Source organism: Lethenteron reissneri, chromosome 47, assembly GCF_015708825.2.
Source record: "Lethenteron reissneri isolate LAM-NWPU_2019-01 chromosome 47, ASM1570882v1, whole genome shotgun sequence".
NCBI classification, from domain to species: Eukaryota; Metazoa; Chordata; class Hyperoartia; order Petromyzontiformes; family Petromyzontidae; genus Lethenteron; species Lethenteron reissneri.
The window spans coordinates 928,079-952,133 of record NC_083825.1 but is presented as its reverse complement, the minus strand read 5'-3'; the positions used below and the strand labels follow the sequence as shown (position 1 = coordinate 952,133).

At 52.6% G+C, this 24,055-nt stretch overlaps 1 protein-coding gene across 11 annotated transcripts in view; it reads right to left on the bottom strand.

The window, feature by feature from the left end:
• The window catches only part of LOC133354480 (transcription factor 7-like 2), a 169,251-nt gene that overhangs the window by 3,188 nt on the left and 142,008 nt on the right, over window positions 1–24,055 (bottom strand). For 2 of the 11 annotated variants that reach the window (XM_061571340.1, XM_061571338.1), the window contains exons 6-13: window positions 22,769–22,856; window positions 18,155–18,235; window positions 14,833–14,970; window positions 12,674–12,830; window positions 12,250–12,357; window positions 10,267–10,324; window positions 7,039–7,111; window positions 2,153–2,239 (exon numbers count right to left, since the gene is read on the bottom strand). In XM_061571340.1, coding sequence (XP_061427324.1) covers window positions 2,153–2,239; window positions 7,039–7,111; window positions 10,267–10,324; window positions 12,250–12,357; window positions 12,674–12,830; window positions 14,833–14,970; window positions 18,155–18,235; window positions 22,769–22,856 — 790 coding nt within the window. Of the gene's footprint in view, window positions 1–2,152; window positions 2,240–2,622; window positions 2,649–7,038; window positions 7,112–10,266; window positions 10,325–12,249; window positions 12,358–12,673; window positions 12,831–14,832; window positions 14,971–18,154; window positions 18,236–22,768; window positions 22,857–24,055 lie in introns of all 11 variants that reach the window. The other 9 variants (XM_061571341.1, XM_061571348.1, XM_061571343.1 and 6 more) reach the window with 7 other exon arrangements.

Below are 24,055 nucleotides of genomic sequence, written 5' to 3'. Positions count from 1 at the left end.
TGCTGCCAATTGTAAATCTGTTTGATTTTCTTTGGTCTAAGTTTATAGTTCTGAGTGCTGTTCTCTCATAGTTTGTTACAATTGGGCCAACACTTAGGAGCTCTGAACCTAAACAAGGCACACTCCTCGTCTTTAAATAAAAACTCTGACGATGCATAATCACGTTACCGACGACAAAATAAGCTAACTGCCATTCAATAAGCTGCCAAGTTAAACAGGAATTGATATTATTTCTGCAGTATCAAAATTAAATGTATCCAGTTGTAAACAACTGCTTTGTAGCTGTTAACTTGCGTAGCGTGCTTTGTCAGCAGTAACTGTGCCACTTTCGTAGGTACCGTTGGCCAATGCAGCAACATTAACACGATGCTAAACTGTCACGCGGGATATAGCTACATTTGCAGAGTGCAGTGTCTAATGTAAATATTGCAGCAGCAGCAGCACATCAGAATTTAGTTTTGTTTGGAATGAAATGTCAATTCATTTACTGCAAAGAACCGGCTGCGCAATTTCGCGATTCTCGATTCAACGTCGCCGTTCGCGAACGGGGCAGAAGTCGGAGTGGCGCTTGAAGAAAACAACTGAGCGAGGGCCCTCGCGGCGGCGATGAAGTTCGGGAGTTTACGACCGGCGAGAATGCCAATAGGGCCGTCGCGGCATGGAACGTGGACCCCGTCTGGCGGGCGAGCGTTGGGACCAGCGTCTCGTGCGCGCGGGGCGGTCGGTTGGGGGGCGGGGGGGGGACTGGCGGGGGCAGGAGCGCCATGTCACACAGAGACCTGAGCGATCGTTTTAACTCGTGACGCAAAGCGTGCGCGTTTTGTTTTGGGTCGGTTATTTTTGCGATGTTTTGAGACTTTTTACGCGGAACGAGGCCTCTGGCAATTCGCCACGCGTAATCCGTCTTATTCCCTCCCTGCACTTGTCGAAGAACGGAATGGGATGTAAAGTGGGGAGGTGGGGGGATGGGGGAGTACAGCTGGGGGGTTGCGCGACGAGCAACGCACCGCCGCGGGCTACCGCTCGAGTTCCCTGTAGCCTGGCAGCAATGTTCAGGCGTGAGCGGACCGACTCGCCGCTCCAGGTAGCGCTCAAAATGGCAACCAGATGTCAATATGGTGCGAGCTTTGAGCCTCGTTTAACAATCCTTCACTTCGTACACATGGCAAATTAAACATTTGCTGTATTCTCCGGATTATATGATGCACATCCCCCCCTCTCTCCCTCCACGTCTATCAAAGCTGAAGTTGGGGGCGACTTCAACACCATGTCCAGGTTTTCTGCCTGTTTAGCAAATTTATTCGTCACTTTACCAATACCGGGCCAAAGTTTAACGGTGCATCTCACAATCCGGAGATTACAGCATTGCTTTAAATGACCCTTCTGGTGAACGACAATGGGACTGAAACATAATTTGTAAAAGTGAGAAAACAATAATAATCGACCTAATTTAAAGCGTTTAGGTTGAGGCGAATGAAGGTGTGATGCCAAACATTGCCGAGCTGAATGTGACGGTCGCTGAGGAGTTGTAAGCGCTGGCCAAGAAGACGAATCTGCGCGGAGGGCGATGGCGTGTGGAGCGATCGATGTCGACTCCACAGCCGTCGCGTGGCCCTTAGGCTCACACGAAGCTGCTCGTGAGTCGGCAATGGGTCAACCGGCTCCAGTGAGCGAGGGAGCGGAGATGGGCAGAGACAATTTAAACAATCGCGCTCGATAAAACAAGCGGACGTTGTTTTAATGTCACTGGTCTTGCGGAAGGTTGCGTGTCGCTGGGCCGGATGTGTGCTGGTCAGCTGGTGCAATGGCTCACGGTTACCTTGGCCAACAAAGCTCGCGAGACGTGCCACGGCTAACATCAGTGGTGACCGACGATGTCTGAAGCGGTTCTGGGTGATCCCCCCAACCCCCTCCTTCACCAACTCGCACTGACCAGCGTGGTGAAGTATAGTCAAACCCCCATGACCAGGAAGGACATGGAGGGAGGTCTTTGTACGGTATTGTTTGAGCAAAGACTTAAATAGGTTTTTTTAATGTGCAATGCAAAAAGAAGCCACTCCTTTTAAAATTACTGTAACCACTTTCATAGAACAGAATATAAACAAGCATTGCTTTTTTGTTAGTAGTTGAATTTTTTTAAGAGTGCCCTCACTTGATCTCGGAAGCTAAGCAAAGTTGAGCCTGGCCAGTGGCTGGACGGGAGGCGTCTGCAAGCCAAGCACCCTGGGCGGTGACATCACTGAGGGCGAAACGGGCTCAGGGCAATGTTTGGCACACAACCGACGCAAGGCAATCGCGTGCGCGCGTGCGCACACACACACACACAAACGCACACTCCGTTCAAAGTTAAAACGCGGGGGCGGGAACATCGTCGTTTACCTGCTTCACCACCGTCGCTGGTGGTGGATGTGGCCTAGCCATTGCTGCCAAGCACGAGGGGAACCGGCAGCGTTAACGCGCGCGTGAGAGCCCGCTGGCTCGCCGTGGACGGCGACGCGCGAGAGCCGGTTAACGCATGCGGGGGGGGGGGGGGGGGGGGGGTGGGTTATCGGGTGCAAGGGACACGGACGAAGGAGGCACAGAGAAGGACAAAGAAGGTTCGGTAATCGAGCGAGTACCTACCACAGGCTAATTATCCTCATTACAGACTGCCGCATAGCCAAAAAAGGGGGGAAGAGACACAGGCACAGGAGAGACGGGCGGGGAGAGGGGCAAAGGAAGTCAGTAACTGTGGACATGCACCCAGGGAAAAAAAGTCAGAGCATTAGGAAGGACCGAACGCGACCTTTGGCAGCGAGAGAACGTGGCTGGGGTGGCTGATCGTCAAAATCCCAGTTAATCAAGTGTGCATTTACACGCTTACAAAAATAAAAAACCCTTCATTATAATCGTTCACATCGGTGTTTTTAGCGTGTTCTTTCTTCGTGAAAAGAAAGAACATTCATATGCAGGACGTTGTAGTGTACGACAAGTCGGGTCGAGCCCACAAGAACTGCACTTACTGTCAATAGATTAAAGACAACGTGAATAGGACAGCTCTTTAACCAGCGGTGCTGTGAGCAACATGGCAATAACAAAACATTTAAACAAGCGGAAAATTTAATAGCCCAAAAAGGCGACTTCAACACCAACAAAGTAATTGCCGGCCAGAGTCTAGCTTTAATAACTCCACGCAAGGCCCGAGTTTATTTTTTTAGGGGGGGGTGGGGGGCGGAATTAAACATTCGTCTAAAAAAATAACCCACGAGGCAAATATTTACGACCCTTAAATCTGAAAAAAAAGTAAATGTCCGTCTCTTAATGTTATCGGTCAAAAATGGCCTCTTCAATGCGACCTTGCACGGCGGCTGCAGCGTCGCTGCTTTGAGTATTTGTCCCGCCAGCGCTTCGCTCGTCGTACACGCGGCAGTCATTAGCGGCCAAGGCGAGCAGATTGCTGCTATTACAACTGCATCTGATAAAACGTCCGCTTATTAAAAAAGGGAAAGAGAGGACATTTGTTCCGAGGAAATGTAGCGACGCTAGTTTTATTTTTAATGGATGATGTTCTAACGGCATGTGGGACTTGCAAGCAGAGCGAGTTAGACGTTCACTTCACCTACTCTTTACCTCACCAGCACGGAGACTAAAGTGGTCAAAAGAAAACCATCGAACGAAGTGGCCTTTGTGAACCAAACTTATTTTTTTCCAAGTAGGATGAAATTTGAATCACTAACCGCTCAGAGAAAGTATAATTGTTTTACGTGCGTAGCATATTCATTAATAATGTTACGGTCGGCTTTGCCGGTAGTGCCGGTAGGTTCAACTTGAGGATTAATTAAGCGCCGTGCGCAACTCTGGCAGCGTTACAAGCTCGCTGGCGTTTGCGAGATGTGCGTGTCTCTCTCTCGCTCTCCCCACGCTGTTACCAGCCGCACTTCACCGCCACTTGTGCTCCCCCCCCCCCCCCGGGTTTTTACCACGGAGTAAAGACGCCATTAGAAAAGAAAACAGCACCTATGCGCGCAAGCAGAGCGAGTTTTATGGAGTACATTTTGACTCACTTAGATCGAATTACGTGAAATGTGCTCATGGAGGAGAAGGCAGGGCGGGGGTGAGTGGGGGGAAGTTCTCTATAAATAACTCCCAAATCTAAGCTGAATAGTTTAGTTTCAAGGCCCGCGCTTGTTTACCGAGCAGAAATTACCTCTCTTTAACTGCGGTTGCGTGAAAGCCGAGCCTTGATTTTATTTTTTTCTTTCAATAAAGAGCGCCATTTTCCTTCGGCGAGCCCGAGTTGCTCCCAGCAGGAGAGGCTTGCTTAGCGAACCAGTGGCTGGGGCAAGCGAGCGGCTGGGGCAAGCGAGCGGAGGCAAGCGATATGTCTCCCCGACATTCACCTCAATTCCACGGGTCACACCTGACATGGGGAAACTTCGAGGCAAAAAAAAACCTGCCCGAGTAATTCTACTCCCACGTCCGTGGGCAAGAAACCCGACATTGTAATGCATTCGCCACATAGCGCTCTCGTCAATGACTACTGCAGCAGCAGCAGCAGCAGACTGACTGGCTGATTGACAACCGCAAGCAGTGATGAATTAACTTCTCCCATGTCGTTAGTCAGGTCGTACCGCTCGTTTTTCGTTCGGCACGACGTCCGACGTTTCGCGCTGCGTGCCGGGAGTTTTTCTTCGTGAAACCGAACGGAAGCGGCCAAACTCTCTCCGTCGACGATCGTAAAAAGTCACCAGCTGCCAGTGCGTGGAGCGAAACGTCGGACGTCGTGCCGGACAACACGCGCGGTTACAACCCCCCCGTAAACGCATCGAGACGGCCGTGCGCACAGCACGACCACGGAACCTACGCTGTGGCGATGGCTTAAGCGTTCCTGCACCAGCGTCAATCCCATTCTGAGACAAGCTCCTTTGAGGATCTGTCCAATGCATCGCCCCCGCCCCCTAATGTGTCCCAATGTTGCCGTGTTGTTACTGCTGCATCCTCAAAAGCAAGCCTCGTTTCCGTTGCACTTAAAGACCCGCGGGACTTTGCAAGAGTTGGCAGCCGGGGCGCGCTCCCGTAGCGGCCAAATGTTCCGCAAACTTAACGGTCTGCGCGAACGCACCGACTGCAGAAATTCATCCAAAATGAAAATAACAACTGGATTTAATCTTCGTTTTGGGGATTCGACACGTTAAGATTACACGTGAAATTTTAGTATTCGCCACTATTTGTCTCTCTCAGCGTGCCTTCTCTTGCAAAAAGAACGTAGAACGTAGCAGGAGCTTTGAGGCAGGGGACACCGCACGCTCGTGAAGTTCCACCCCCCGCGGCGCGCCGCTTTGTTTAATTGGGGAGATCGAGACGCAGAGTGCGACCTCGGGAGGGGGCGAGGGCAACAAAACGAGACCACCGCAGCCACCCCAAGCCAACGTTGACAAACCACCAGGTCCAGAGAGCCAAACAGGTAAACGAGAAAACAGGAGGGGCAGGGGGGTTGGAGAAGGGTTTGGTTAGTAACATCGGCAGGATCCTTTTTTTCTTTCCAATCCTCTTTAAACATGTACCTTCGAGAGTTTCCAACGGTTTTTTTTCCTGCCGTTTTGTCGGCACGTGTCGCGGTAGCATGTTCAATGGGCGAGAGGCGTTCTCTAATAACGGGAGGTGTTAGAGGCAGGCAAGCGGAGAGGGAGGGGGGGGGGCAAGGGAGACGCGGAGAGGAGTGCGCGACTCTGTCCCGCCTGCCCGCCCGCGTGTCGCGCGGCGCGTGCCACCACGTGGCTCCATCGCACGAGCGCAACCAGCAGGCGAGACGTTTATCTACGAGCGCCCGTCTCCGTTAGAACCGCCGGCCGGCAAATGGTGAAGCTGGCACGGATGGTCTCAATGCCTCACAACACCGTCAAGAAACAACCAACCTCAAAACGGCATGTATTTTTGTTATCTGTGTGTGTGGTTTTTTTTGACGCGGCGAGTCACAAGGTACGTGACTGCGGTGTGATCGACGGTCCGTTCCTCCAATTATTCACACGACCGGTCACTTGACACCTATTTTGTCCACTAACAACCTCCGGTTGGGCGTCGTCACACAAAGACCAAATGGGTGACGGGGTCCAGTTTGGACGTCACAAATATTGCGCAATCCCCGATTGGCAACGTGGCTGACCAGCAATGGTCTGCCGATCACCTTCATGGCGCATTAAACATTCGGTTTAATTATTTACATTTAATAAGTATTTCACCTTTGGCTTGTCACACACCACCACCAATATCCTGGAACCGATAAGTGATTACATAGCAGTTCCAGGCAATTTCATGACAATGTTCGGAGCTGCTTTTTATCGTTGTCATAAGGCACATGCAATAAAAACGTCCGTTTTCCTTCGTTATGAGCAGCTGCTATCAACCTGGCCGTGTTGACAATGAGCGCCAAAGTGTGCCTCAGCCAACAAGAGCCACGTCAAGAGGTCACGAGGTCGGACACATTAAGCAATCGTTGCCTTCGTGTTTGCTCACGAACCCAACTCGTTCGAAAGGGGGCGGCGGTGTCTGAAGTTCAACATCATTTCCCCCTCTCTATCGTGGACCCAAGGTCTCGGACGTGTATTATTGACGCTGGTGTTTGGCAGCGGCGAGTCTTGGGATGGGCAGCACATTCTATTTTACTCGTACGCCAGAGCAGAAGCGGGCCACAGTTCTCATTGCAAGGCGCGAAAAACCAACAGCCGCCAATTCGTATTTCAGCCAAATAATAACCAATAAGCATAAAAAAACACACACACAGAAAAATCGTCCCATTGAGCCATTGAGTTCTTCCCGACCACAAGACGGTGGTTGCGTGCGAGGCGTTCAGACCAGCCGCAGGGGCGCGCGCGACATCGGCAACATCACGCTACACGTTTGCGCTAACCATTATCCGTTTACTCATTTTGGTCGACGTTCGTTTTTTTTTTGCGACGAAACGTGGCGTGCGACAGAGGGTGGGGGGGGTGGGGCAGGGGGTGGGGCGGAGGTGGGGCGGGGGGCGGGTGGAAAGGTGGCTGCAGAAGTGGCGATACACACCTGCAAGGGCTACACCAGTTATTCTGCTGGTCAACCCCGTAGCGAGCTCGGCATTTCTTAGCGGATTCTTGCTCTGAGGGGGGAGACGGCGTGAAGGCAAGGAGGAGGTGTGAGGGATAACAGGAAGCAACAAGCTGGGCCAAGCCAGTCCACTAAGTGAGCCAAACCCCTCTCCTCCCGCCTCTCTCTCTCTCTCAGGGCTTCCGTAAGTCCACCATCTCTGCTCGACCAGCAACGCGGTCCTTAACGCGAGCGTGGGCTCACCGTGTCGTCCCGCTTTCGGCTGACTTGGCCGTTAAACACATGCTGGAGAGCTGCTGCGTGTCGATTTAAAATAGGCTAAAATGTGGCTTTGACCGTAAAAGGTAAAAAGTGTATTACTAATAAAAGTTGAACTCTTCTCCTCCCGTCTAGAGGAGTACCGCATTCCCCCCCTCAAAAAAAACTAACCATAAAAAGGGCCTCTTCGGTTTATGGCAATATTCGTTACTCTGCTCTGTCCCCTTCAGACTAACAACAAAACTCTGTTCCACCAGGGGGGGAAAACGCGCACACACGGAAACACACGCATGCACGCATACACACACGCACACACACGCTTACACAAATGTGCACGCACGTACACACCAGGCAATTATAATGTCTTTCTCGGGAGGCTCACTTCACACAAGGCCGAGTGTTCAAATGCAAAGGCTGAACGCTGCGGCCGGGAGGGGAGACACGTTTGTTGGTCTCGCTGTGCCGAAAGGGGCCGGGGGGCTTTGGCGACCGCTCTGCAACATTCAACTGCCAAGGCTCCCCTCTCTCCTCCCTCAATCACCCCCCACGCCTCTCTCCCCCCCTCCGCCAGCTCCGTCCAGCCCAGCTCGCGGCCAGCACACCCCCGCAATGATGTAGGTTAATGCCACGTTATGAATTTAACCCAAACAAAACAAACAGGAGGAGTGGGGGGGGGGGGGCGGCCCTTTTCACAAACTACATGCGTGTGGCTAAACAAGAGCTGAGAACTACGAAGCGAGATTCCAACGGTTGCGTGTGTACTTACGGTTGAACGAAAAAAAAAGCAAATGAAATGAAAATAAATCAAGCCATTTATGTCCCAAGGTAGCAATAAATGTGTAATATTGTGGAAATACCGGCTAATTGCTGTGTAATTATTATTGGGTTACGTTTGGGCCCTGGCGCTCCGTTTCCCTCCCCCCGCCGAAGCCTCGTGACTGATTGTCGTTCAAAGTGCAACGATGCCTCGAGCCGTCCCCACTCGCCCAGCCGCCGCTGCCGCCGCCGCCGCAGAGATCAGCGCCAGAGCCTCCATCCTCACAAATCCTCTCGTCGCACTGCACAGCCGCTACGTACTCTTGAGATTAACGTCTACGACGAAACGCGTTTCACAACGTTTATTTATACGGTTATTGGCGGCAACGGCGGTGTCAAGGTGGAAGGGCATAACAACATTAGGGCCGCCCCTCCCACCACTCACCCGCCCCCCAGATTGCTTTAACCCCTCCAATTCGTCTACGGTGTCCAGGAGCTACTGGACATGTGTGAAAAAGATTTTTTTTATAGCTCATCGGATTCCTCCAGTATAAATAAAGATTACGATTCTGAAGGGGCTCAAACGCCGCACCGGTGCGTCGTGATCGCGGGCGAGCGACAACAGTCCGGCAGCGCTGGCACCGCAGAGTGGTCCTGCACGTTGTTTTATTTTTTTTTAATTCATTAGAATTTATTTTTTTCTCCTCTCTCAAATGGGCCAGGGTTCTCGTTCGCTGTCTGCGACTGTCAGGGTAGACGCACCCCGAGGGGGGTTGGGAGCGTGCGTCAAAAAAAAACCAACACAGTAGCAGCAGCGGCGGCAGGAGGAGGAGGAGGAGGCGGTGGAGGAGGAAGGAGGGGAAGGGAGACGCAGGCAGGTCCATGCTCAGCAAGCAAGACGTTGCTCATGCAGCCTTTGGGACACTCGGCATGCAAGTGACAGGGTGGCATCCACAACAACTCCGCGAAGCAAACCCACCGCGGACAAATCAGAAGAATGAAATTTTTTCAGAATTACTTTGCTTCACGATTTTTTTGTCACGTAATTAGCAATTTGGCAAAGTGATCGCATTTAATTGCTTCGGAACGTCGTGTAATTTCCCTTGGGGGTGGAGTGCGGGGGGGGGGGGGGGTCGCTTGCACTTTTGTTTCGCAAACGAAGGCTTGGAGCGAGAGGCCCTCCGCAGCGTCTCGGCGGCACGACGGGAGCGGCGGTCTCGAGCCATTTGCCGGAGCGCAAGCCGCGTACATTTTTTTAAAAGCCAAATTTGTCGCGTTTATTTTTAAGGCTTTTTAAAAATTAAATATAAACACAAACACAAACCAGCGAGCGTTAAAAACATTAGGAAAAACTTCGAGTGAAAAATCAAAACCAAGCACAGACTTAAAAAAAAAGAAATGATTGGGATTTGTTCAGGATTGATTAGAAATTATATCAGAGAATCGAATAAGAATGAATTTACACGTCAAGAATTTATCCAGCGATTTACAAAGAGCACTCTTCACGGCCGGGGCCCGCTGGAAATGCACGGAAGCGCCAATTTCCTCTCTAGAATTTCTGTTTATTTTGCGAGTCCGAAACAGTTCCTGGGCAGCATCACACGCCCAGGTACCTTCTCAAACGAGCTTCTGTTGTTACATTTCCGCAATTATTGAACAAATAAACACAACTTAGTTAAATGAAGTAAGCGCTTCCGCATATTCCGATTTGCCCCGGTCACAGCCAAAGCAAAAAGAAAGGGCTGAGTTTTTGATTGACAGCGCTCAGTGAAGGCGTTTGCCCACTCGGCGTCGTTTTAACTGCGGACCAAGAGGCGTTAAAACGTGCGGCCGCGCGTTTACACGGCAGCTAAAGGCCTCACGGTTTTTAAAAATTATCTTCAATTAGTATTTTTTTTACATTAATGCCGTTTCTCAATCTCATCGATGTAAATTGTTAATGTGTTAATGTCGCCGGGTCCTTAAATGTGAACACGGCAAACAGGCTTTTTTGCTGTTGATTAGCGCGCTGTTCTTTTTTCTCCCCCGAAGGGCCACTGTCGCCGCTGAACCAGTAGGTGGTGGCTTCTCTGCATCGTCGGTCACTTTCCTTTACGATCGTTCGAGAATCAAGTCGATTATCGTGGGGGAGGGGGGGGGGGGTGGTGGTGAGGGGGGGTGGTGAGCGGACAAAACTGTACGAGAATCACTCACCAATCACGGCTGGCTGCTCAGCAGGCTGCTTCTCCCTTTTTCTTTTCTTCTTCTTGCCCTGGTGAAAACCAGTGGTCTTAAAGTCACCACACTCACCACACCGAACTCACGGTTGCCGCCACACTGGCTTGGCACACTCACCTGAAGACCGCACCTCACCTGGCCTGCCTGAGCACCGTCGGGGGGGGGGGGGGGGGTTGGAATTGGGCCGTCTCCCCCAAGGCACAAGTTCTACCCTATAACTCCTTTCCCAATGGCACATCCGAGCCGCACTGGAGCCGGGCCCTCGTGGTACTGGTGGTTTTTCCACTGCAAGCTCTTTGCCATGCCGTGCCGGAACGAGGCCGTGCAACGCTGGCGTCACAAGACGATGCCTCAATTTGCCTCGCGGCCAAGTGTGGCTCTGGGCCGGGGCTGAAGATGCAATCATTGCATGCGACAGAAGTCTGCACACTCTGAAGACACAGCATCTCATTAACATGCATCTCTTGAGCCAAAAGCAGGCTGGCTACCGCTACATTTTTAGCAGCGCGGTTAATAATTGATGCCCATATAATTAGATTATTCACAGAAATAAATTGGGCACCGGTGGGATTCGAAGTGTGCGGACAATGGTCGATGCGGTTCAGTGTCAAGTAAACTTACCACTAGGCCTTCACTAGGCCACCACTAGGCCACCGCTAGGCCTTCACTAGGCCTTCACTAGGCCACCACTAGGCCTTCACTAGGCCACCACTAGGCCACCACTAGGCCACCACTAGGCCTTCACTAGGCCACCACTAGGCCACCACTAGGCCTTCACTAGGCCACCACTAGGCCACCACTAGGCCACCACTAGGCCTTCACTAGGCCACCACTAGGCCACCACTAGGCCACCACTAGGCCTTCACTAGGCCACCACTAGGCCACCACTAGGCCACCACTAGGCCTTCACTAGGCCACCACTAGGCCTTCACTAGGCCACCACTAGGCCTTCACTAGGCCTTCACTAGGCCTTCACTAGACCACCACTAGGCCACCACTAGGCCTTCACTAGGCCACCACTAGGCCACCACTAGGCCACCACTAGGCCTTTACTAGGCCTTCACTAGGCCTTCACTAGACCACCACTAGGCCTTCACTAGGCCACCACTAGGCCACCACTAGGCCTTCACTAGGCCACCACTAGGCCTTCACTAGGCCACCACTAGGCCTTCACTAGGCCTTCACTAGGCCACCACTAGGCCACCACTAGGCCACCACTAGGCCTTCACTAGGCCACCACTAGGCCACCACTAGGCCACCACTAGGCCTTTACTAGGCCTTCACTAGGCCTTCACTAGACCACCACTAGGCCTTCACTAGGCCACCACTAGGCCACCACTAGGCCTTCACTAGGCCTTCACGAGGCCTTCACCAGGCCACCACTAGGCCTTCACCAGGCCACCACTAGGCCACCACTAGGCCTTCACTAGGCCACCACTAGGCCTTCACTAGGCCACCACTAGGCCTTCACTAGGCCACCACTAGGCCTTCACTAGGCCACCACTAGGCCTTCACGAGGCCTTCACCAGGCCACCACGAGGCCTTCACTAGGCCACCACTAGGCCACCACTAGGCCACCACTAGGCCTTCACTAGGCCACCACTAGGCCACCACTAGGCCACCACTAGGCCTTCACTAGGCCACCACTAGGCCTTCACTAGGCCACCAATAGGCCTTCACTAGGCCACCACTAGGCCACCACTAGCCAACCACGAGTTCAACTCTTGGCCACCACTTAGCCACCTCTAGTCCACCACTAGGCCACCACTAGGCCACCACTAGGCCTTCACTAGGCCACCAATAGGCCTTCACTAGGCCACCACTAGGCCACCACTAGCCAACCACGAGTTCAACTCTTGGCCACCACTTAGCCACCTCTAGTCCACCACTAGGCCACCACTAGGCCTTCACTAGGCCACCCTGTCTCCGGTCTGGGCTGCGTGCACTGCGCATACTCACGTAGTTGTCGCGCGCGGACCAGCCAGGGTACAGCTGGCTGTGGAGCTGCCTCTCCTTGCGCGCCAGCTCGTAGTACTTGGCCTGCTCCTCTCGTGAGAGGGCGTGCCACTGATGATCGGTACACGGTGAGCAAACACACGCAAAGCACACAGCCCACACACAGGACACAACACACACGCACAAACGACGTACTTTGAGATTCGGCTTAGAGATTCGCCGTATAAACACGGTGGTGAATGGCGAAGCATGGCTGGCATGTGCCCTGGTGCAAGGAATATAAAATGGGCACCCAGCCCCCCTCCACCGCTCTCCGCCCAACTCTTCTGCTTGGCCCCTCCGCCCGGCGGGCCACGGCACAATGGCCGTGGCGACGGGGCGGGCGTGAGCGGCGCGTGGGGCGGTGGCTGGCGGTGGTGTCACGTACCCGGCGGCCCAGGATCTGGTTGATGGCGGCGCTCTCCTTGAGCGTGCACTCGGCGATCACTTTGGCCCTCATCTCCTTCATGAAGAGCATGAACGCGTTGAGCGGTTTCTTGATGTGCGGCTTCTTCTCCTCCGCCTCCTTCTTGGAGTTCTGTTTCCTGGTGGGAAGGAGGACGGCGGCGGCGTTATCAACTTGCGACGCCACGCAGGGTTCGTTCACTCGAGGACAGCGTGCGCTCGGGGCACGAGGGAGAACCACGGAGAAGCGGGAAAGCAGCGGCCGGGGTCCAACAATTGCTCAAGCTCCACGGTCCGCTATAAATGAAGGTGTTATCGGCCAATTAACGAGTGTTTCCATGTGGGAGGTAATCGGAGCACCCGGAGGAAACCGACATGCGCGAGGGGGCAACACTCTAGTCTTCCTCGGCGCCCACGGGAAGGAAGTTTCACAACATCTGTGCGGTGATCCACCAACCCCCGCTGCTGCTGCCTCCACAACGCTGGATGACAAGCAGCCACGTGCACAGCCACCGCCACCCGGCCGATAAAAACGACAATGACAGTGAAGAGGAATAACGGAGCAATGAGTAATAACGGAGCTTTAACTCTGCGTTGTTTGTGCGGCCCGAGAAAGGTATGTGAACAACACCGCGGGGCTCTCGGGAAAAATTCATCCGCATTCGGTAGAGGTGGGGGGGGGGGGCGGTGGGGGGGGGGTGCTGTGAAGGTGGCGAAGTACGGCAGGCGACGAGGCACGCGCACCTGTCGGAAAGCGTGGTGGGGGGGGAGGGGGGGCAGCTGGTTGGTGGCGGTGGTCGCTTCAAGGGTGTCTCATCCAAGTGCACTGGCCCCCACGGGAGCGTTTAATGCGTGTGGCGCACACACACGCACCAACAACGGCAGCAGCAGCCGCCGCCATTCGCCACTAAGTGGCGGGGTGGCGTCACCGCAGCGCTTGTGCCATGCTAGGTGCATCCTGCCTGAGGCCATGTGAAGTGTCGAAAGCTCGCTGACGGGGAGGTCACGGGGCAGACCCAGGTGTTCTAATAATTTACATTTGTAAGGCGCATTTCATCCGTAGATCCGCAATGTGCCGTACAAAGATCCCTCGCATAGCCAGTCACAGACTGTTGGGGCAAGTGTTGTTCGTGAGCACCTATGAAGGCCGGAATGGTACACGAGGGGGTGGATGGCCAGCACCACGCCCGACCACCTTTGTTTCCCCAGTGGCGATGCTGACACACCACGCTAGGTACTCATTTGAGGCTGCAATGAAATTCGGGTCACCGGTGGTAGTAGCACAGCACGCCAACGCGCTACACTCCACACACAAACACTGCATACTGTGCGTGCCAAGTGTCTGTGTGCGCGTCTGTGTGAGCGCTTTGTATCTGTGTCTGTCTTTTTGCTCACGGGCGAGCGGCGGTGCAGTTGTTAAAACACGGTGCGACAAACCCGGCATGCGCAAGTTCGATTCGGAACCACGGATAATATCGGTGGCGAGTGAAACTCGAATTGGTCCTGGGTGGCGCCCTACCTTCACTTACCCTGCACCGACCTGCGTGGTGAAGTTTGGTCAAACAACCCCCGAAATAGGACTTTCAAAATACCTTTGGCAGTGCCACACTTGAGTTCCCACTAAATTTCGATCACGCATTGGACTGAGCACCGCTAAAATTAGCAACACAGCATTGCCAGGTCAAAAAATACTCCCCTCCGCAGCGACAGGATATCGTTTTCAGCCTGCTTTGTGGTGGTAGGCCTCGTGGAAAAAACGAACTGTGGGTGGCTACACCGTCCGCGGCTTGGAGGTTTCCCCACCACAGCTATAATACGAGGAGGCTCAGGGCTTCATGTCTCACTAGGATATTTTCCGCGTAGCTTGCAAGGCCGCAAGCAGGTGGGCACGTGAATCGGTAGCCACAGCCATAGGCAAGAGGTACACTGGTTTTGGTGGGCCGGGCGAGGACATATTTTCCAGGGTCGCTGACCCAGCTCAAAAAATCCGGTTGAAATGAAGCTCCGAGTACGCGGGGGATCCCAGAGCCGAACACAACGTCGTCGTCGGCAAAACTCCTCCGAAGCCGGGCGCGAGTGCGGTGGCAGTGCCCGTGACCCCCCCCCCCACCCCTCCCCCCGCGTGGGGATCGCGATGCCTACTGGTGCTCCGAGCCGTTGGCGCCGCTGTGAGCCTCCTGTTTGACGGGCGGCGTGACGATGGCCGGGTGCGGGATGCCGGTGGGTGGCAGGCCGTGTGACGGGTGCACCATGTGGGGCGGGTACCGGCCCGACAGGAAGCTGGAGGAGGGGACAGGGTGGGAGGGAGCGTTGGTGAACTTCGCGCACGCTGGTGCAAGCGAACGGGAGCAAGCAACACAAGCACAAGAAAAACATGTGCTTGTGACAGACACGTACACACACGTGCAAACAGGCAAAAACGCACGTGCACGGAGACAAACACGCAAAAGCAAAGATCCTCCGTATAGCCTCTGACTTTTGCGGCAAGTCATGTGAGCGAGCACCTATTAAGGTCAGCGCAGCACAAGAGGGTTTGGGCGGCCGGCACTACGCCTGTCCGTCTCCCTCACTCCCTTAGTGCTGATTTAAAAACACCACACCACATCACTCATTGAGGCTGAATCAACCTGGGGGGGGAGGGAGGCTCAAGTATAGTTCGCGAGTAGGAATTGAACCCTAGGTCACCGGGTTCGTAGCGCATGGTGCTAACTGCTGTGCTACCGCTCCCCACACACACACGCAGGCACACACACACGCAGAGGTACAAATGTGTGCGGGCACAGAAACGCAGATGCGCACACACGCGGCCAGACGCACAAGGTACACACAGGTCTCAGCATACACGAGGCATATCAGATGTACGTACACACAGCGGCGGCATGCACACTCACAGGAGCACACCAACACAAACACCAGGTGGCCACCTCTACACTCAGCACGCGAGCATGTCCACAGGCACACTTAGCGAATAATAATACAACCATAAAAAGTAAGCACCATTCGAGAACACATGACAACCAAAATAAATCGAAAGCCAAAAACACTGCATTGATGCGGGTGGGTTACAATCAAGAAAAGGTTGCATATATATTTAAAACGTAAATAATTATTTAAGAAAACTGTTGAGTGGCAGTTTCGGGGATAAAATGAGGCCATTTGGTTCAAATCTTCAACTAAAGTTTGAGACGGCTCTGGCCAAATTCCCAAGGTAACATCATGGTGACATCAATTCACTTTCTCCAAAAATTATTTATTATTTTTTTTTACTTCCCCTCCCCCCCTCCCCAAGCAAACTCCCTCTCAGCAGCTTTCCGTGGCGGCAGCACGGAGTTTATTGTCAAACGATTCATTCAAAATTAATTACGCAGCGTTATCAAATATTCAGCAGCGTGCCACTTGGGGGATCCCTCGGCCTGACCTCATGCTAATTACTGTCATGGTTAGCACTACAAACGGCGCGCCAGAGAAGCCGGCTACACAAATCTTTGCCATTTACCCACACGGACACCGCCACCGATGGCTTTTTCTCTCTCTCTCTCGTTCGTCCGCGACGCCTCTTCCAGTTCCCCGTGCAAATTACCTGCTGGAGTTCCTAACAAACAGGACGAGGCAGCTGCGCGCTTTGCGCAGTAACCTGCGGATGAGCGGCGGGCGAGCCGCTCAAGCGCCCGAGGGCGACGGCGGCGCTGGGAATAGCCCCGAGCGGGCCATGGATTATTCATCCTGCGCTGGCGAGCGAGCGAGATACCGAGCGTGTGCGCGCTAGCCGCACGTCGATGATGCAAATGGCGCAGGTATCCCGAACGCCGGGGGACATGCTGAACAATCGCAACGCAAAGGGGGCCATCGCACCCCAGGGCCAGCCTTCATTATAACGGCCCGCTTGCCGTTACTAATGCGACAATGGGTAGAAATCTGCGGAAGCACTGGTCATACCCGGTGAAGTCCAAGTGTGTTTTTATTTTATTATTGTCATCGGTATTTGACGTTGAATAGATTTATTTTCAGCTCGAATTTTTTTTACGTCGAGATAAGATTTGTAATATTATGAGTGAAAGAGTAGGCCAAGATATCCTCAAGAGAGAGGTGCTTTCAAGAGCTGCTTCTAGTGGAGCGTTCCTTCTGGCAGCAGCGGTGTGAGCAGGAAATTTCAGGGCTGTGCCTTTACCCACCTTTTATCAACTCCACCCTACTGGACATCTGTGATTCCTCCTGCAGTCTACATAAATATTCAAATTCTGATAAGTTTAATGATTTGTACATGGATGAACACGTATGCTCCCGTCATTTTTTTCTTCTTTCAGATTGCAAAAACGTCACCGTTAATCATTTCAAAACATATATAACTTGAGAAATTCTTACATTTCCCATATATCGCATACATTGGCTAAGACAATGAGGAGAGAGGCCCCTCAAGTGTACGTTGTAAAGTCTGATAAACCAACATAAGAATTCCGTAACGTTTTAACGAAACAATAAGACAGCTGCTTTGCTCTGTGACGGTGTAAATATGTTAGATCACTGGTAGGTGAAATAATCCGAAATACTCCAAGGACATGTTTTTATTTATTTAATATTAACAACTACCGGGCGATGCTTTAGCTGTTTCCGCGGATTATCATTATTATTATCGAGCCTGACGGAGAAGTGAGGGGCGACTGGCGTGACAAAAACAAGCCTGAGCCCATAAACACGGGGCCTGGGAGACCTGGGTAGTAAATCCCGCAAGTCACTCATGCGCGCCTCTTATCCGCGAGCATTATCGGGGGTTTTACTCACCGCCTCTCGCAGCACTCGCCACTGTGCGGGCTGATTTAGCCGAATTTGCCAATTTCAGCTCCGCGACGCAGCGAGGAGCACCCCACCCCCCCCCCCCCCCCCCCCGCTGAGCCGACGCGCGGCGGTGGCGGCACTCAGCGGCCCTCCCCGCCACTCTCCCTCCACTCTTCCACTCTTCCATCATCGTCGTCGTCTTCTCCTGCGTTGTGTGTGGTCAATTCATGTATTCCCTGCCTCAGTCTCTCGCTGCCTCGTCCCCCTCCTTGTCTGTGTCCGCCTAAGCCCAGCTCCAGTTTTAACAATTAAAACTATTCTCTTGCAGGTGTCAACGGGTACTTCAGGGTTCAATCTCAAGAGGTCCCTGCCCCCGAAATGTTTTGCCCAATTAGAAGCTTACAGCAGGAAACCGACTGGAGGGTTGGGCACACACAAGTACCCAACGCATGGCGCTGCTGCGACATGAATACACGACGCGACCTACTTGCTGCGCCTGCTTCCCCGCAGCGGAGGCATCTTACGCACGCGCGACACTCCACCTGGGTACGGTTTGGCACACGCTAGCACGCGGACGCGTGTCCGCGCACCGGTCTGCGCACACGTGCCTCTTTTGTTACGTCCGTACGGGGGGCGGTGGTCCGGTGGCTACAGCGCACTGCCGCTGGTTCGATAGCGAGGAGCGTCTCACCTGGACATGGAAGAATTGACGAGCGCTGTGGGGTAGGGGGGGCGGAAGCCCCCAGCCAGGGGGTAGAGGGGCTGCCCCTGCCTGTGGGGCCGGGGTCAGACAAACAGCGGAGAGAGTAGGGGTTAACGCCAACAACAAAAACGTCTGCATGTAGACAAAGATCCCCCACCGCCCCCGTGTAACCTAGAAAAAATTGTTGGGGCAAGTGTTGTTAGCGAGCACCTATTCAAACCAATTACAGTGTGGGAGGGGAAGCTGGAGCCAGCTCCACACTCGCATCATGCTGTCTACACATCGTACCGAGTACTTATTTAAAGCTGAGTTGACCTATAGGAGGCCGACTTGAAAGATTACTCGCCTCAAATGTTAACTGGGAACAAACACGCAGGTCACCGAGTTGGGGGTATGGTGTGGTGCGCTAACCACCGAGCCACAGCTCAATGTGAATAAAGACAAAGATCCCCAGAAAGCCTTAAACAGACTTTAACAGGCTGTTGGGGAAACTTCCGTCTGCGAGCACCTATGAAGGCCAGCACACGACGGGGTGGATTGCCAGCACCACGCCCGGCTGCCTTTGTCACCCCAGTGCTGACATTTACGCACCACACCAGGCACTCATCTCAGGCCGTGTTGATGTAGGAGAGACACAGGAGCGGTTCAGATAAATGTCGCTGGTGTTAGAAGGAGTGGAGAATTTAAGTCGGGTTAACGGGTTCCGTAGCGCAGAGCGCTAAGCGCTGCGACGCCGCTCCCCACATTAATGTAAGTACACGCATGCATGTGCGCGTGTGCTGCCTGTTTAAAAATATGAGGGCCTCCAGTTTATTTAGCATTGGCAGCTGGTGAGAGAACAACCCGTTAGCAAGCACCTATTAAGGTCAGCAAGCAAGAGAAGAGCAAAACTGTTGCGAGCGCCACGAGTGAGAGGCCATCTCCGTCTCTCAAGCAGTAACATCGTCACATCGACTCTTTGCAGCAGGTAAAGATTTTATAGCAGAATCAACCTACAGGTAGCCCCGGCCTAGGCGATGTGGATGTATTAATCACAAGAAATAGAACCTGAGTGGCATGGGTGGGGATTACTCAGGGGGCCCGAGTCGGAATGAATCAAGATCGACTCTCATGACCATTGCATCTGACCTGCCTCACTGCACTTGCCCCAACCCTTGCGTTACGACAACGCACAACCCTTTGTCAATCCCTGCAGGATGAAAGCCTCCTCCCCCCGCCATATTGGGTCATGGGCAGGGGTCGGAAAACCAAAAATAACAAGGGGGCGATTTTTTCAGAATTTTGTAAATAAAAAAAACGAACTCGATATTTCAAGTGCCCCAACGCATGTGAATACGGGAGGGCAGTCCTTAATAGACAACGTCACGAAGCGGTGCTTCAAAGAGCCGCAGGTTGTCGACCCGTGGTCATGGGTGGCCCCATTTGATCGTACTTCATAGCGGTGGGGCGATGGGCAGGGACCTACAGAACCGGTTCGGATGTCGCTCGCCACCAATGTTAGCCGTAGCCATGAAATGAACTCACGTCATCGGTTTTATACATAAAGTAGCAGGGGTTCGCAACGTAGTTGGGACCTGCCTGGTACTTGGCGAGGCTTCCCTGGGCAAGTAAAATGACGTTATTTTTCATAGTTCGATTTGTGGATTAGAGCAACGTAATTGATCTGGATAAATGTGCATCAGCAGGGCCCTCCACCACCAAACGTGGCAAAGGAAATTAATCTGGCGTAGGCCAAATCAGTTTCAACGACAATGCGTATATTATCAGAGCATGTTTGTTTGCATGTTCACCACAAGTCCGTGTGGTAAATGTAGACGTAATGCTTTGCAACAGGTATTCATTTGGTGTTTGAACATCTTAACACCAGTTTAATTGCCAGAAAGAGGAGAACCTATTTTTATTTTTCCTAAAAATAAAGTTGTCACGTGGTGCACGAGCGTTTAACAACTCGGCAATTACTGTCGTTTCATCTCACAGGTCAAGTTGGCACGGGATTCGACAATTTAATTTGTTTGGCTGTGTTAGGTGGTGAGGGCTCCTGACGACACAAAAACTTGACCAGATCCATTACGTTGACCAAACACAGTAATCGATCATCAATCATGATGCTGTCAGCGAAAACCGACTCCCGGTTAAGTTGAATTGCCATTACCGCTACTTTCAATATCCTTGCAGCCTCGTTGCTATGTCGCATGCACACACACAATGGACGGGTCGCGTAGTATATACGTGTATGTTTAGTTTTACGTGCGCTCGATGCATATGAGAAGAAAGCGGAACGGACAGACGGACAGCAGGGAGGGGGCATGTCAGGTGTCAGCTGTGGGCTCAGCAGCTGGAAGCATAATCACCACCCTACTGGGAGGGCGTTACAATCTGTTATCAGATCAAAGTATGCAAATAACCGGCAATTTAAATAAAAAAATCAAATGTCACAACCGGATAATTAAATTTTCCTAAATTTGCTTAATCCCACCAGAGACCTGAATCTCTGAATCTATTAGCGGAAACGAATCATCGCGAGGCAGCAGCGGGTATCGGCTCACGGCACACTAACGGCACGCTAAGGGCACACTAACGGCATGCTAACGGCACGCTAACGGAACGCTAATGGCCCCCAATTGGCAGGAATCGCCGCGTATTGGCGCGCGTTCGTCGGGGCCGACGGACAGAGAAGGCGACGGTAATTACGACGCTGCTGCCACGGCGCACATCCGCAAAGCTCGTTAAGCGTCGTTCAGATTTTTTTCTTCTTCATGTGGATGGAAATGAAACGCAGTGCGAAAAAAAAACATCGTCCGAACTTTCGAACCCCCCCCCCCGGTGTCAAGACACACACGGACGGGTGGGTCCCTGCAGCGACGTTAGAAGCGCAGGCCAAGTACGTTAACGACACACGGGGCTCTTTCGCTTGCTCGCAAACGCACGCAATTATTTTCTTGCAAATGGCTAAATCATGTCTTAAACAGCGGGTGTATTTTTTAAATACGTTCATCGTTATTATGGCATGATTGCTTCTTATTGCACTCTGGATAATACGTTACGTTTTATTTTTGCTGCCTTTAACTAATGTATTTGGAGTAATACATTTCTTGTTAATTTGATGGCCCTATTAATACAGGACATAAAATACATTACATCGTTTTTTACTTAATATTATGACAGCAGTACTGTCTAGGGTTGTTAACGATTATAGACTAGCCTGGTCGCCACGGAACTATACACACACGTATCTTCATGTCGACATAGCTGACGTAATTTATTGCAAGCTACTGCAACACATCACAATCGTTTGCGAATACATTGGCCTATGGGCATCACTCTGAAGACATCACACCGCCTACAGAAGGCCCACGACCCGACGAGGTGTCCCGCAATTCCGGCATCCGCCTCATGATGCTGGATGTAACGACCAGCGAAACGTCAGACAAGATTGTTTGACGTGTGTGGATCGCTCTCCGACGGCAGAGAGAAGTAAAACTGGTGCAGGAGGGTGTATCACGCGCATCGGAATTTTAGGTTAAGTGGCGATCCGGACCCAAAAAATGTATAAGGGAATCATTTACGTTATTAGCAAAAAGCCCACGCGTAAAAATTTCACGTGCCCAATTAGGGGGCTAATTCGCAGCATTTAATGACGAACATCGCGGCATAAAAACGGCTAAAATAACGAGACGTTAAAACGTAAAAGGTCTCGTGCAATAAACACAATATTTTACAAAATCATAATATCCCATACTCATGTAAGTAATCGATAAAAAAAAACATTACGCTCAAACGATTACGACCCTCGTGCAAGGTTAATAATGAAATAAAAAAAACTATTTTTCTTAAACGCCGGCTCTTAGCGTAAGTCGCAAATGCGGTGACGAAATGTGAACGTCATGCATGGTATAAACATCGAGTAGACCATTACGCGCCATTAGTCATCGGACAGTTACGGAGTAACAGTGTGCTCCAATGTATTGTTGCTCGCGCGTATTAATTACATTTTAGACCAAATCCCCAACCGCGGTGGCAACGCGGCTACGGACGCGTGAATTTTCGCATGGCGACAAATGTTTTAGATAACGACGTTTCCAATTAGGCCTATCAATTACAAGCGACGCATCTACCAGCGGCGGTTTGGAAAGCGAGATCTGTGTTTTCACAAACGAGTGAGCGAAACCATTAATCACCACAGCTGCCGATGACAGATGTTGAGTTTGTATTCCTGGGGAGCGGCGACGGTAGGACGAGAGCGAGATGCGCGTGCGTCACAACTGGAGGGGAATGAGTGGGTGGATTGGGTGGCAGTGAATGAGCGCGAGGGTGAGTCACTGAATGGGTGAGTGGGCGAGTGAGTGCGTGCGAGTTGAGCGAGGATGTCAGTGTGCGAGTGAGTGAGCGAACGCGTGATTGAGTGAGTACGTTAGTTGGGTGTGAGCGAGTAATTCAGCGAGTGAGCACGTGATTGACTGAGCATGTGAGTTGGGTGTAAGTGAGCGAGTGAGCACGTGATTGAGTGAGTGCGTGAGTTGCATGCGCGTGAGCAAACGGGTGAGCGTGTGAGTGAGTGTGCGTGCGTGTGAGTGAGTTTGGCGAGTTACGTGCGGTGCTCACCAGCCCAGGTGAGGGATCTGCCCCATGGCGCCGGGGGAGAGCGGGTAGTACGGCGACAGCTCGGGCGTGTGGCCGGGCCGCGGTAAACCTGGCAGACAGAGCGGCACGTCACACACGGCGCCCCAGGGAGGCACAAAACACAAACATCACCCGTATGCCCTTAACAGACTGTTGGGGCAAGTGCTGTTAGCGGACACCTATGAAGGCCGGCACTGTGGCACACGATGGGGTGGGTGGCCAGCACCACGCCCGACCACCTTTGTCTCTCTAGTGGTGACGTTTACACACCTTACCAGGTAATAATTTCAGGCCGAGTCGAGCTAGGATAGGCCCAGGACCAGTTCAAAAATCAACACTGGTGTTGGCTGTGAGCAGGAATCATAGCGCAGTACGCTAACCACGACACTGCTGCTCTCCACACAAACACACACATAGACATGCACACATTCAGAGAGACCGATATAGACACACATGCACACAAACTACTATACACACCCCATCTACAAACACACATACATCTGATACACACAATGCACGCCCATATACTAATACACACACGCATCCACCGTGTGATGCTAGCGAGCACCTATTACAGCCGGCACGTCACACAAGCTCAGATAGCTCCTGTGGGTCGACGTAACTCCGAGGGGCTCCCTGGATATACGGCTCCCTGGCACGGTGTGCGGGAGGCCCTCATTCAGCAGTGGATTGACCAAGACTACCACCGTACCGCGAGAAGCCTCCGACACCGCGCTGCCATGCACGATCTGCACGCGGGCGCTTCAGCGGCAAACACGCGTCTTAATTACGACTTACTGGCGGGCGACCTCGTGCAGCGGTAATCACCCCGGGGGGGGGGGGGTAGCCGCGCCGGAGAATCCCAAAAGCATGCCAATTAATGCGAGTCTCCTCGAGCCGTGAGCTCGGCCTCTCGGGGGAGCGAGCCGGCGGGGTTGGAGAGCCGAGCGCCGTCGACTCTGCTTCCTCGTTCCGTCGAGCGATCGACGGCGAGAGGCGTGCGGGAACAATTCCGCCGGATGCACGCTCCGGTTCCTCATGCGGTGGGGGTGGGACAGCTCATCAAGTAGGGTGCAGACCCCTGTCTGCCGTAGCTGCTCGAGTTGCTCTTGTTCGGTTTTGTCCGTGCAAACTGTTTTATCCATGTGCCGTTTAATCTTTTAAATGTAATTTGAAATGCGTAAAAAATATAACGGTTAGCGGGAGTGACAACGCATCGCCTACAATGACAGAACCACTTTCACTACCGCTGCAGTATTAGCATCTCCT